Raw genomic sequence first — 14,612 nt, forward strand, 5'->3', positions numbered from 1 at the left:
GGTTTAGTGGCATATGTAGGCATTCAATGATAATTTGCTAAGAAATCCGCATATGTCAAGGGCAAAGATCTAGACGAAATTTTAATTAACTGTTGTTAATGATAACTAAAAAATGCCTATTAATAAAAAAAAATTAGTTGAGCTTTTTAATAAACCCACTGTTTAATCCTGGATGGCAAACTGGTACAAAAAAATAAAAAATAAATAAAAAAAAAAAAACAAACCCAGTGCCGCTGAGTCAATTCCGACTCGTAGCGACCCTACAGGACAGAGTAGAACTGCCCCACAGAGCTTCCGAGGAGCACCTGGCAGATTCAAACTGCCGACCCTTTAGTTTGCAGCCGTAGCACTTAGCCACTACGCCACCAGGGTTTCCTGGCAAACTGGTACAGCATGTTTAAAATGTCCTACATAGTTCGACAAGTTAAAAAAAAGGGGGAGGTGGAGGAGCTAAGATACAACTATTGGTCTCTACTTGTCTGGAGCAAAGGAAAAAGGAGGAAACTGAGGATTCAAAGAAATAAGTCTATAAGACTAAAAGTCTGTATCATCTGCCTAATCACCTACCCTGAGAACAGAAGACCTAAATGGTGCCCAGCTACCACTACCTACTGTTCTGATCACGGCCACAATAAATGGATCCTGATAGAATGGGAGGAAAATGTGGGTCAGAACATCAAATTCTTTAAAAAAAAATATCCAGAATTACTGGACCGGCTGATGCTGGAGGACTCCCCAAGACTACTGTGATACTGAGATACTCTTTAAACCTTGAACTGAAACTATCTCCAGAGGTCACCCTTTAGCTAAGTAAGAGACTGGCTCACAAAATAAGGAATATTACCCGTTAGTACTGTGCTTCTTTAAAAAGTCATCTATATGAGACCACAGGTCAACAATTCCTTTAAAAACAAAGATGAGAAGGTAAAGGGGTAGGGAAACTAGATTACTGGAAATGGAACAACCAGAACGGAAATAATGAGAATGTTCAAGCACTGTGAAGAATGTAACCAATGTCACTGAACGATCTGAGTAGAAATTGTTGGATGGGAACATAATGAGCTGTGTAAACGTTCACTGAAAACACAATATTACTTTTAAAAAAGGGGAGGGGGATTTAAAAAACACACAAAAATACCAAAAATTCTGAGTGAAAGATACTTGATATTACATTCTTAGACTAGGAAATTCAGCAACTATTTTAAAATAGAATTATGCTGTAGTTTTAAGGTAGAATTTATAGGAAATACTGTTCCTTCTCCATTCCCCTACTTTCAATAGTTAAGAGTTGAGAAAAAGGATGTTTCCATGCCAGTTTTACACCTTTCTTCGAAGAAAAAACAATTCAGCAAAATGCTACATGTTGGGCTTAAAATAAAACACAATGTCAAGGTCACCAACTCACTTCTAATTACCAGGTAACCAGTCCACAAATGGCACTAGAAGAGGATCTGACAAACCCAGTGCCGTCGAGTCGATTCCAACTCATAGCGACCCTATACGACAGAAGAGGGTCTGAGGAGCTCAGTAATCCTACATTAAGTGTTACTGATGTCGGATCTGAGGACAGGAAAAGCCCTGCTGACCTAACTTTTAGTGCTAAAGTATTTTGGCAAATAAGTTACTAGTATTTAATCTCTGGTAAGGGAGAGGTAGGTTTAAAAATAGGTATTTAAAAGTTTCAAAGGTTTCCTTCCATCCCAAAGATGATCAGATGAAAGTTTAACACTTTTTAAGGGAGAGGTAGGTTTAAAAATAGGTATTTAAAAGTTTCAAAGGTTTCCTTCCATCCCAAAGATGATCAGATGAAAGTTTAACACAGATCTAATTTGGTATCTAAAAAAAGACTGGGGGGGGGGTAGCGTAATACAATCTCAAGTCACAGTAACAACTTTTACAGGGCAGCTTTATAGGCATTCAAGTAAGAAAGCAGTACACTATTCTAATCACTTACCCTGAGATTCCTAAGACTCTTTTAAAGCATATCAGCACAATGAAACATTCACAGACTCAACATCTCAACGTTTTTGGATGTTAAGGTCCTTTCACGCTCTTAAGAACTGAGGACCCCAAACATCTCTTAAACTTTAAAGTATTTATTCATTTAAAAATAGTAGAAATAAGTCTTACACATTAGACAAAAAGTATATTAAAAGTAACTATATCCACCGCCCCTCCCCCAAAAAAATTTAGTGAGAAGAATGGCATTGATTTACATTGCTACAAATCTCTTTAATGTCTGGTTTAAAAGAAGATGCGTGGATTCTCTGAATTGCTTCTGCATTCAATATGTGGCAATATATTTTGTTGGTTAAACATATGAAGACAATCCAGCCTCACCCAGATATGTAGCTGGAAAAGGGAGGAGTATTTTAGTAGCTTTTTCAGGTAGATATGGATATTATTCTTCGATCCTATATCAAAGCTCGGTAAGTGGTAGTTTCTTAAAGGCTTGTGAAATCTGAAACCATAGCAGATTACAATTCAGTGCTCTATCTTGCACTGCTACTTATGCATGATTTTGGAAAATACTGATCCACTCGGTTTGCAGATCTTCAAAATGCTGACACATTTCATTACACAGTATCCAAAAATCACATTCGCTAATATCGCTACTAATCTCATCAGAAGAATCTTTAAGTATTGGGAGCTGTCACGCTCACAACGGCAGATACAAGTTTTCCAAAATTCTGATTTATTGCATAGAAAGTCAAATTCTATCACAGGCAAGAAAACAGTTGTTTTTCTTAAGGTGACAGTCACTGTTCATTTGAGAAAACATCATCCAAATATTCAAGTCTGAATAACCACAGTTCATCAGTTTTCAAGTAAAAATAATGTTCCATGAAAAAAGCAGTTAGTTCTGCTCAAAACTAAAATAACTGCACAAATTCTTTTCCTCCAGACAATCAATGTACTTTGGTCTATAGGAGAAAAGCTTCAGGAGTACCTTCCATTTTGTTATGCCAAATGTTTAACAGACATACTCAAAAGTTGAGATTAAATAATTTTTGCTGCTTCATTAAGGACATTAAGTAAAACTGACATTTTTTAAAAAACTGCCAGTTTGTGGGGAATGAATATTAATTACTATGACTACTGCTGCCATCTGGTGGCACTGACTTCATTCATGCTAAGCACCATCAGATTTACCCGCAGTGCTTTCATACCACTCGTGCAAATGTCAACATAGTGAAAAGAGAAAATATTATCTTAGCATTATTATGAAAACTGTTCTGACTTCAAATTTAGAAAGACTTCAGCAGTTACCGGTCACAGGTCCACTACAACACTCTCTGACCAGAAAAATGTACACATGCACAAGCACATACAATTTTACATACATTTTCAGAAGGACATCAACAACATGTCCCAGCTCCAGAATTCCATTAGCCAGAAATCCAACAAATTTCCAAACTGAACTACTTCAAAACAACAATAATCTACTAGGCATTACAAATAAACCCTGTCATATCCCCAAATTCTCAAATGCCTCCACCTGAATGTAAGGAAGGTGGTGAAGTTTTGAAAGAAAACTACATTAGGTAGCAGAAATTTTTATTAAAAGGTTTGAGGTAATGACACGGAACCTAAGGTCAAGAAGGGGAGAGTGCTGACATGTCGCAGGGTTGGCAACCCATGTCACAAAACAATATGTATTATCAGTGTTTAATGAGAACCTAGCTCACTCTGTAAACCTTTGTCTAAAGTACAAAAAAAAAAATTTTTTTTTTTTTAATTTTTAAAAAAAAGGTTTGAGGCAAGAATTCCAGTTCCACTGCTTGACCAAGATTACAAGGATGATAAATTACTTAACCTTCCTAGCCTAGTTTCCACATCTATAATAAGGGAATAACAACGGTGGCCAATTATTTCAGAGATTAGTGAGAATTAATGAATTAATATATAAAGTACCTAAAACAGTGACAGAAACCCTGTTGGTGTAGTGGTTAAGAGCTATGGCTGCTAACCAACAGGTCAGCAGTTCAAATTCACCAGATGTTCCTTGGAAACTCTATGGGGCAGTTCTACTCTGCCCTATAGGGTCACTATAAGTCGGAGTCAACTTGCCAGCAATGCGTTTGGTTTTGGTTTTAAACAGTGCCCAGCACTTAGTTAAACACTTAATAAATGCCAGCTGTTGTTATTACTTAAATCCGCCATGCCCTCTCTTTCTTATACTGATTGACTATACAGCTGTACTAATCAAACGCAATTGTTTATGGAAAATCTAATTAGTAAGTTATCCAGGCCTTTATTTCTCTTTCCTTCTACAAAGGAAGCAACTTCTGGACCCCTGATTACTTTTCAGGATTTCCATCCTTATCCAAGAGAATGGAAAAGCGATTAAATGTGACTCAATCAATTTTGCACATTCAAAGTCTAGTCAAAAGTCTGGTAAGAAGTTGAGATATATGAGTAAAAGCATTGGCATCCAATCCTTCAATTTTCTGCTTTAACAGCGTAAGAAACTTAAAATGTTATTTGCTTTCTTTCATGCAACTCAATTTTAAGATAAACAAGGCAAATGTATATACACAAAACATAGCAATTAATACATGTGATTCCCTTCACTGATCTAATTAAAAAAAAATTCTTTGCTGCCATCTCTCATCATTCTGTTTATTCCCTAAGGATCTGACTGATTTTAATAAAATTTGTTCAGTATTCCAAACAAACAAACAAAAAAATTAAAACCATTGCTGTTGAGCTGATTCTGACTCATCCTATAAGACAGAGCAGAACTGCCCCATAGGATTTCCGAGGAATGGCTGGTAGATTCTAACTGCCAAGCTTTTGGTTTGCAGCCAAGCTCTTAACCACTGCGCCATCAAGGCTCCACTATATAGAAGGTAGTAAAAAATACTTATGTTTAATTTTTGGTTCATTTTAGTAACCTGAGTAAGTGCTAGTAACCTCAGCTAATGCACTTTCAATGGCCATTATCTCTCATAATTTTTCATTAATACACGAAAAAGAAAAAATTTATATTTATCTTAAATGAAAACAAGGATATACTTACTGTCTAATACTAGGTAACTACTATCACTCATGTTATTTAATGGGTACATTTATACTATTTTAAGTGACTGTACTGCATGAGATTTGCTGGACTTCATAGTGAGAAATAATGCTAGTGTTCAAAGAAAGGAGGGCTGTCACATTTTCATACAAGCTAAGAATGTTAAACACTATCTTTACTGAAGGTACCCAACTCCCTAACTGTTCTCTAGATACCAAATTTTATCTGCCTTAAGCTCTTTCATCTGATAATCTTTGGAGGAAAGAAACCCTCAGGACTTTTAAGTACTGGAAAATAGCTGATGTGCCAGTATTTTGAAATCTTCAAAATTACAGGTAAGTAACCCACTGTTTTTTTTTTAGTGGGTTACTTACCCTAGCACCTAAATCTAACATGCATACTTCTGTAAGAAACACAGAACACAAATTATCTTTAATTCCATTTATACTGTAGCATCAAGCATATGGAATGGATTAAAAGTCATTAAATTTTACGTGATGCCAAGGATTATTTGTTCTCAAAGGTTTACTTATGAAAGGTTTACTTATGTCCTATTTGAGGAGTATTTAAATTAGTTTACATATTTTTTCCAACAACCAGTCTACACCTCTAAATCCTACCAAAAACAGAAAGCAAAGTGTTGAAAAGATGGATATAAGTTTAGATATAAAAAAAATATAAGTTTGATAAAATCAGGCTTCTTGTAGTAAAATCATATCCTCAAATAATTTCCTATGGAAAAAAGTTTAATTATCAAATATAGAAATGGGCAAATCCTATTTACATTAAAATAAAAAACCATCGTGAATGGTTAATAGTTCCATATTCTAGACCAGAAATTACACACTGCAGATTATCCACACGTATTTGAATTTCTAATAATTTACACAAGTAAAATTTAAACAGATCATAATCGTTATAGCATAAAATCATTAGTAAAATTCCTTTAAAATACTAATACTGATTTTCTATTATGTTCAGTTCAGATTTTAACAGCAAAATCAATACTATTTCTATTACCAAATAATAAAGGAGTGAAGTGATGGAAGTATAAATGGGACAGCATCGGCCACGGGCTAATGACGATGTTCAGTGATGAGGAAGATCATTATACTATTCCATCCACCTTCTGTAATGTTCGAAATCTCCATAACGAAAAGTTTAAAAAATGCAAATAGAACTAGGCAAATTAATGAGACGAAAAGAACTGGATGGTACATGGCTACCATTACTGAACGTTTTGATCAAAGATTCTGTCGAAGAATCCTGATTAAAGGCAGTGGTGGGGGAAGAAAGGGAAAACGTGGAACAGAATTTCAAATTCTCACAGAACCCAGACTTTCTGGAGCCAGAGAGGCTGGATGATCCCCAAAACTATTGCCTTTAGGTAATCTGTAAACCTTAAACCCACACTATCCCCTGAAGTCCTACTAGCTTCACTAGGCAAGATTGTCTGCCTTAATACAGGGGATCAAACTGATGACGGCAACTTGAAAGATTTAGGTAGGAAACTTAGGGGGCAGTGAGTTTATGTTAATGGGGAAGGAACAACTCAAAAGGAGCGTGGGAAAGGCCGCACAACTCAAAGAATGTAATCAATGTCACTGAACTGTATAGGAATTGTTGAATTGGTGTTCTGTGGTGTATATTCTCAAGAACAACGAAAATACAATAAATTATTTTAAAAACATGAGTGACACTGTAGAGCACTACTGGTGCAGTTGTAGAATATTTGCACTAAGCACTGACTTTAATTTAACCATAGCATGTGATATAACATTGTGACGTGTTGGGGAAACTAATAGGAGTGGTGAGTCTTCATTTACTATGGAGAGGAGTCAATTGCAAATTTCTAAAATTCATAAAAAATATGAGGATCATAATTATTCACACACGTAATTAAACACCAGAGAATAAAGTCAGAAGAGCTGAATATAACTGCCTTTAGGGAGAGGGATTAGGAAGTGGGTAAGGTAAGGGAGTGCCATTTTTCAGTCTAAACACTTCAGTATTTGACTTTTTAGAAAAATCTTTTTTTTATTGTGAAATATAACAGATATAGAAAATCACACAGACCAAAATGTCAGGTTAATCACTCATTTCAAAGATCTGTACAACCACCATTCAGGTGACCCCAAGAGCCTGCTCAGCTCCCTTCCCAATCTCAGCTCCCTCCTACTCCCTTAAAGGCAACCACTACCCTGGCATTTACAGTTAATTACTTCATAGCTTTTCTTTATAGTTTGACCACCTTAGTATGTCTCTCAACCTACAGCTTGGTTTTGAATATTTTTTGAGCTTTAATTAGTGGAATTAAAGACTACATATAAACACATACACACAACATTTTCTTCACGTAGGCTTTAAAGACAATCTCCCAGTTTCCTCATTCTCCAACACTGATTACTCCCTTACTTGCCCCAAACTTTCAAGTAATAGTAATAGTTAAGCCCTTATAAGACTCTAACTACGTACTGGGTACTATTCCAAGTGTTTTATATATATTAACTCATTTAATCATCAAAGCAACACTTAAGGTAGATTTTTATTGTTATCCCCATTTTACAGAGGGGGAAATAGGCACAAAGAGGTTAACTTCACCAAGAAAACATAGCTAGTGATTAAGCAGGATTCAAACTAAGCAGTTACCACCCGAGGAGTCCCTGGGTGGTGCAAAAGGTTAAGTGCTTGACTACTAGTTGAAAGACTGGCAGTTAGAACCCACCCAGAGGCACCTCAGAAGACAGGCCTGGTGATCTGTTTCTGAAAGGTCGCAGCCTTGAAAATCCTATGGAGCAGTTCTACTCTGCACACACAGGGTCACTATGAGTCGGAACAGCAACCAGCAACAACAACCTATCACCTGAGCCCTTGTTCTTACCTCTCATGACAGAAGCTGTCAATAAAAAAGGAAAAATCTGAAGTACAGAATATGATAAAATGTTATCACTTCTACATGAAATTAAAATGAAATACATGACATAACTATCCAAGTAATAGAAATTTTAGTTCCTAAACCTCCTCCTAGACAAGATTAAACCACTTAAAAGTACCTGAAGACCTCTGTATAGAATAAGTACCTTAAAATAGATTGTAAATATCCAAGAAGGACCTACATGAGCCAGAGGACAATGAACAGTCAAATGTCAAATTTTGTCTTAACTCTGTAACGTATTTAATGTAAAATTTTCAGCCTTAAATAACTAAGCCCAATTAACTATTTTTAAACTAAGCCTCCTAATTTAACTTACTCAAACAATATAATGTACCAGTAGCTGTCACGTTGAGCTATTTCTTTGAGAATTTGGAAATTAACAAGATTAGAATATAAGAAGCAATAGAAATCACCTTATTCAGAACTTTTATCTCTAAGCATACAAGAACAGGGTACTTATCCAAATGACACACTAGTTTGTACTGGAGGCAGGATAAAAACTCAAGGTCTCCTGATGTCTTTCTATAATATGGCTGTATATCAATCCAATTATAAAGCCTGCCAAGTAAATAAACCTACAATTGCCAGAAGTACATCTCAATCATCCTTAGTATCTGTTCTCTTCCCCCTTCAAAACCTAACAGTAACATTTATATTCCTTCCTTCAACAAATATTTATTGAATACCTACTGTGTGCTAAGTATTGTTCTAAGCAAAGGAGTTTATATAGGTTGCCCTACGTGAAGTACAAAGATAAATTAGTCCTGCACAAGCTTACAGCGTTAACAGTAGAGGTTTTGGGTACTAAATGATACAAAATGCTATAAAGGAAGATTAAAAAATAGAGAGAGATCCAAAAAGGGGAAATAAAAGAATTACAGGCGTAACTTGAGAGGTTAAAAAAAAAAAGAAATTACTCTAACGGAAATAAGTAGAAAAGTTACAGGGTGATTCAAAGGATTAGTAGGATTCTGATAACAAATGAATTACAGAAGGAGCATCAAGCATTCCAAGGTGAGAGCAGCAAAAGCGAAGGCTCTGGAGTGAAAGCGTACAGAACCTGTTCAAAGAACAGTGTCCATTTAGCTGGCTGGTAAGCTATACTAGGAAATACATCTAAGTAGGGGCTGTATTGGTCAAAGGTCTCACATTCTGGTCTGAAATGTCTGACCTTAGTTCATAATCCAGTGGATACAGTGATCCACTGAAGACTTCTGAGGAAAATGACAATACTAGGACTCCAACTAAGATTAACCTAGCAGCAAAACATCAGACAAAAAGCAGGAAATCATTTAGGAAGTTACCACAACCAGATGAGAAATATTGAGAACCTGAACTAAGGTAAAAGCGGGTATGGAAAGATGAAAGATGGGAGAGGAGAGAGACAATCTGGACCTTTTGACAGGAAAGAAATTGGGATGTATTATTAACAAAAAATGAGCAAGCTGAACGAAAGGTTGAGCTACATGTAATCAGTTTAGAGATTACAGTCTAAACCAATGGTTAGCAATATATTAATAATCTTACTCTATTTCAGAGAGCAAATCTCCTCACAGTAAAAATAAATGCAATAGATCACGGTATGCAAGCTAGAGTATGCAAAAATACCCAAATTAAAGCAGCATAATTTGAAAATTGGATGCTTTTTATCCTTAATAATGAATATACTTGTGCAGATACAGGTACCAAAACAAGTCATGTTTTTGTTAAAATACACATAACAAGCCTCAGCATTTTAAGATGTTAGGTATACACTGTATGTTAAAATTGTAACACATTCAAAAGAAAATTAAAGAATCCGGAGCAAAATACAGCTACCAAGTAGTAGCAGAACAGAACTACATTGATCCATCATATATATCACACACTATCATTTGGTTCAATTAAGTAAATCTAGAACACAAGATTCTTCTGGTTAAATAAAATCTATTTGGTTTTTTTGACTAGTATATAACCCATAAACTCTGAACTCCTTGAGGGCAGACTTTATCTTCTAGATACCTCATTCCCAGTCCTAGGCCTTAAGAGGCCAACAGACCTTTGAGAAACAGAATGTTTTTAAAGTATATAGCATTTTCATAACTTGGTGGGTTATGACAATAAAACTACCCAACAGGATAGAACTTATGATCCTGTAGTCGAGTGCCTACTATTTATTCAACAGGTAATGGCACTGTTTTTTGTTTGTTTTTTTTTTAACGGAGTTACACAAGGAGCAACACATGACTCCTCCCTAAAGCTTAGAATGTGTTTCTCTAACTAAGCAAGTCAAATGCCACAGGCTTCACTAGAAAACCTTGACTCACACCATTTGTGTGACCCTAAGTGAGTCTCATAGCTTCTTTAAGGCTTTGATATCTCACCTGAAAAACAGATGAAGAGCCAACAGAAAAGAAACTTCAGTGTGTTCTGTAAAGTATTACAGGTATAATTTATGTCACTGGCTTCCCAAAGGATTCTCAAAACTCAAAGACACTTCATTAACCATGACATTGACACAAGCAAATACAAGCATACATCTGGCTCAACACAAAGCCATCATCCTATCACTGCCTGGAAAAATCCTCAAAACAAACACTACTCTAGACAAACCCACTGCTGTGGAGTCATAGATTTAAGAAATAAAAAAACAAAACCCACTGCTGCCATTGTGTAGATTCCAACTCAGAGCGACCATATAATAGGTCAGAAATTATGATCTTAATATGAGAACAATTCTATCTATGGAAAGACTTAAAAATTTCACTAGACAAATATCAAGAAATTAAATGCATATGTTTTAACGGAAAATTCCTTCTCCAATTCGAGATACTACTTCTGAATATTATTAAAATTCAAACTTTAAATTATACTTATGGATGATGAAATAATGCAACTACTTTATGGAAAATAATACCTCCACCTTCACCATATAAGATTACCTCAGTTGAGCACAAAACCTTAAAAGTTTCAAAACTTTACATGAATTTTCAAAATGCATTAATAAACAATTCTGGGGAAAAATTAGAAGTTCTTCAACTGATCAAAGTTTCTAGCTGCACAGGACTATAATAAGCTCTCCAGAAGACAAGCTATACATTCACTGCATTATTTTTTTATCCTTCCAAACTAATCCCTACAAGACAATAAAATGCATAATTTGAGCCAGCGTTTCTTCATAGAATATGCCAATCAACACCACACTCCCAAAGCAGGCAAGTTCAAAAAAGAAAAAAAAAAAAGCTAAAAATCTTTCCACAAAAATAGAAGATGCTGTCAAGAATGTTTGTGAGCTGTTGACGGCACCTATTTTAACTTAATTACCTAGAACAATATACAAAGGGGAATGCCCCGTTAAACTGTATGCGGAATTTATACAGCAAGGAAACCTGTATCGTGCGGACCTTACATTTTTCTTGTGGTTTCATATACATCATCACCTACTGTTCCTTTCCTTTAATTCAGGGAAAAAAAAAAATAACGAGGCACAAAAAAAACCAGAGGTCTGGTCAAGAGTTAAAACTATGTTCCATAAAGGTGACTTTTAAACCCATTCTTTAATTTCTTTCTTTTTTTTAAATAAATTGTTTTATTTTTTTGTTGTTGAGAATATACACAGCAAAACATACACCAAGTCAACAGTTCCCATATGTACCATTTAGTGACACTGATTACATTCTGAGTTGTACAACCATTTTCACCTTTATTCTGAATTATTCTTCCCCCATTAACACAAATTCACTGCCCTGTAAGGTTCACATGTAATCTTTCAAGTTGCTGTTGTTGATTCAATTCCCATTTAGATAGTTCTTAAATGGAGCATAATGCTTAAGGTTCGGCTTTTTTACTAGTTAAGCTAAACTTTTTTACTAGTTAAACTGAACTACTGTTCAGTTTTAAGAAGACTTCAGGGGATATTTTTGATTAAGGTTCAAATATTATCTCAAGGTCCATTCTTACATTTCTTAAACAATACAAAACGTTCTTAAATTATTACAGGCTTAGCTCCAAGAAAACCTTTCAATAATCAAGATTTTGAAAACATTCTATATTCAAGTTTCACATTATTAAACACTTTCTTACCTTCTGCTACATCATCATCTACGGCTCCTTTCACCTGAGAAAAACACCACTGAATATCATTCCCTCCTCCAGCTCCTGGAAAAAACACGCACACGCAAAAAACGTATCAATTAAATTGAGTTCTGTTCACACTTACTCTCGTAAACAGAGAGATGGTATCCGCAGTTGGCACGATACTAATAGCTTAGTACTGCCCACACATATAATCACCACCCTATAGCACTAATTTGGAAAAAGGTTAGTCCCCAATAGCTGGTACTGCTTTAATAAAAGAAAAAAACAGATCTTCCAGGTATGAAATATTTAAAGGCATACGCAATCATTAAATTGTACATCTGTTCAAAATTTCCCTTCCATTTTCGCTTCCCCTAAGACATGGTAAGAGCCTTACATTCAAGCAAGACCTACCAGAAAAAAGTAAATACCAAAAGTTAGAGAGTTTTACTTAAAGTATACAAAAAGCCTGCAGAAGACTTTAATAAGGTTAAACTACCATAAAACATAGAACGAAGAGAAAACTTCAGGAACATTACTGCCTGAGTGAGAAGTAATGATTCATATGAACCCGATCACCAAAGCACACACAACAAACACACACCACCCATTTCTTCGCATTTCATTACCAGCAAATCATTGGCTCCAGACAGGGAGGAAAAGAAACTGAAATGAAGGCCATTGAAGAAGTTTCAAAAGAAGCTTGTTTTGCCTCCCTTCACCTTATCCCTCTGAATCCAAAAGACCATGCAAAGGATTTATTTTGATAATTTGTCATCATAGTGCGCAAAACAATTTTAATTTCACTTTAGTATTCAACAAGCCAAAGAGCAACTTGTTTATAGCAAACTATTTGAGTCAATCCAATGTCTATCTTAAACGGTTTAATTATCTAGGTATTGGAAAAAACATGGAAATATGGAATTAGTCCCTGTTTCTATTTCACGTCGAAGTACTGAGGAGGAAATCATGAAAATTACCTGAATCTATGGAAGAAGAAACTCAATCCATATCTATAAGTGATTCTGCTAGATGGACATCCAGCAACACAATAAATGTACAGAAATAATCCTCAAAGCAATTCCCTCTCTTCCTTCACTCCCATTCCTTGCTAAATATTCCAACCTGGTTTTTCCTATACATCCTCCTTTTTCTCCCCAAGTTCTTACCTAAATCTCTCTGCTTTGCTATTTATGTCACTGAACTCCACAACTATTTTAGCAAACTCTGTGAAACCCTTTTGGGAAAAGAACATCTGCACAGGAGCTAACATGCAAAACGGAAAGTTTAAATTACATTTTTCATGCAACTTGCTGTATTAAAGGCCTTGCACTTTTTGGCCGTAACGGGTAAGACACTAAAGTGAGATGGTTTAAAACCAAAAATTGAAACTACTAGTCTCAAAAATCAACGTATCCACAACAAAAAATACACAGGTCTACTGTATTTTAACTTGAAAAGCACTCTTCCGTCCCTGTGCAAAATATATTTGTATATATACTCAAAAAGGCTTGCAGCAACAGAAAAAATAGGAATTTAAATGATGTAAGATCCGCAAAAAAGCCGGGAGGAAAAAAAAATACACCAGCCTCCAAAGCGGTGAAGACAAATCTGCATTCGCCCCCACCCCGCCCCACCCACGCCTTACCCCACGGCTTGCCGACACACACCCCACCCCCACCCACGCAAAGGTTCCAGCCCTTATTTTAAAAGACATTTTAATATCACAGCGACCACTCGCCTCACCAGAACCCACCCCACCCCCACCCCCACCGTCACCCGACCAATTCCCTGAAATCCGAGGGGCGCCCCGTGGTTCTACGCGAAGCAGAGACGGTCGCTAGGGGGTGATGGAGGGAGAAGGAAGCGGTGCCTTGTCAGTGGACGAGGGTGATTTTTTTCCTTTACCTGCCATGTTGCGCTGCAAATGGTGAGCCTGCTGGGTTCCTCGGGGTCTCTGCTTCCTGAACTCACCCCCCTCACCTGGGGATAGGGGGGTAGAAAGGGAGGATGGCGGCGGATGGCACCTGTGGGGGAGGGGGTGGGGGTCGGGAAAGAAGGAAGGAGGGGCGAGCAGATCAGCCTGCAGGATGGTGGATTTCACTCTGGGGCTTCCCCGCGTTTGCTTTTTCTCCAACAGCTACGGCTGCAGATACGGCGGCGGCGGCGGCGGCGGCAGCGGCAGGGACAGGCGACTCCACTTTCAAAATGGCGCCGGCTGGCCTGGCCAGTGATGTCACTAGAGGGGCGGAGTCTCCTGGCTCAGCCGGAGGGGCGGGGCGGGGCGGGGCGGGGAGAGGATCGGAGAGGAGGGAGTAGGAGAAGGGAGGGGGCGGGGAGCGGCCCGGCTAGCTCCTGGCCACGCCCGCTTCCTTCCGAGCCCTCACCCCTTCCCCTCCAGCTAGGCGCCCGGGTCCTGCGCAGCCCGCTGCGTCCGCTCCGGCCTCGCCTGCCTGGCGCCCTGGCACGCTCGCTGCGCGTCTCGTTTTACTGCGGTGCTCCGGAGCCCGCTCCTGCCAGTCCCCGCCCCGGCGCGTTTGGCGTTGGCTCTTGGATCCGCGGCCCATCAGCACTCCACAGTTTCCCAAACATACGCGA

General features: G+C 37.5%; 1 protein-coding gene across 4 annotated transcripts in view; it reads right to left on the reverse strand.

The window, feature by feature from the left end:
* PPP2R2A (protein phosphatase 2 regulatory subunit Balpha) overlaps positions 1 to 14,220 on the reverse strand; it is an 85,499-nt gene extending 71,279 nt beyond the window's left edge. For 2 of the 4 annotated variants that reach the window (XM_064272671.1, XM_023550991.2), the window contains exons 1-2: positions 12,514 to 13,615; positions 12,021 to 12,095 (exon numbers count right to left, since the gene is read on the reverse strand). In XM_064272671.1, coding sequence (XP_064128741.1) covers positions 12,021 to 12,095; positions 12,514 to 12,550 — 112 coding nt within the window. In that variant the 5' untranslated portion in view covers positions 12,551 to 13,615. Of the gene's footprint in view, positions 1 to 12,020; positions 12,096 to 12,513; positions 13,616 to 13,922 lie in introns of those variants that run through there. The other 2 variants (XM_064272672.1, XM_010592359.3) reach the window with 2 other exon arrangements.
* Positions 14,221 to 14,612: the final 392 nt, after the last annotated feature.

This window comes from Loxodonta africana, chromosome 19, assembly GCF_030014295.1.
Source record: "Loxodonta africana isolate mLoxAfr1 chromosome 19, mLoxAfr1.hap2, whole genome shotgun sequence".
Classification (NCBI taxonomy): domain Eukaryota; kingdom Metazoa; phylum Chordata; class Mammalia; order Proboscidea; family Elephantidae; genus Loxodonta; species Loxodonta africana.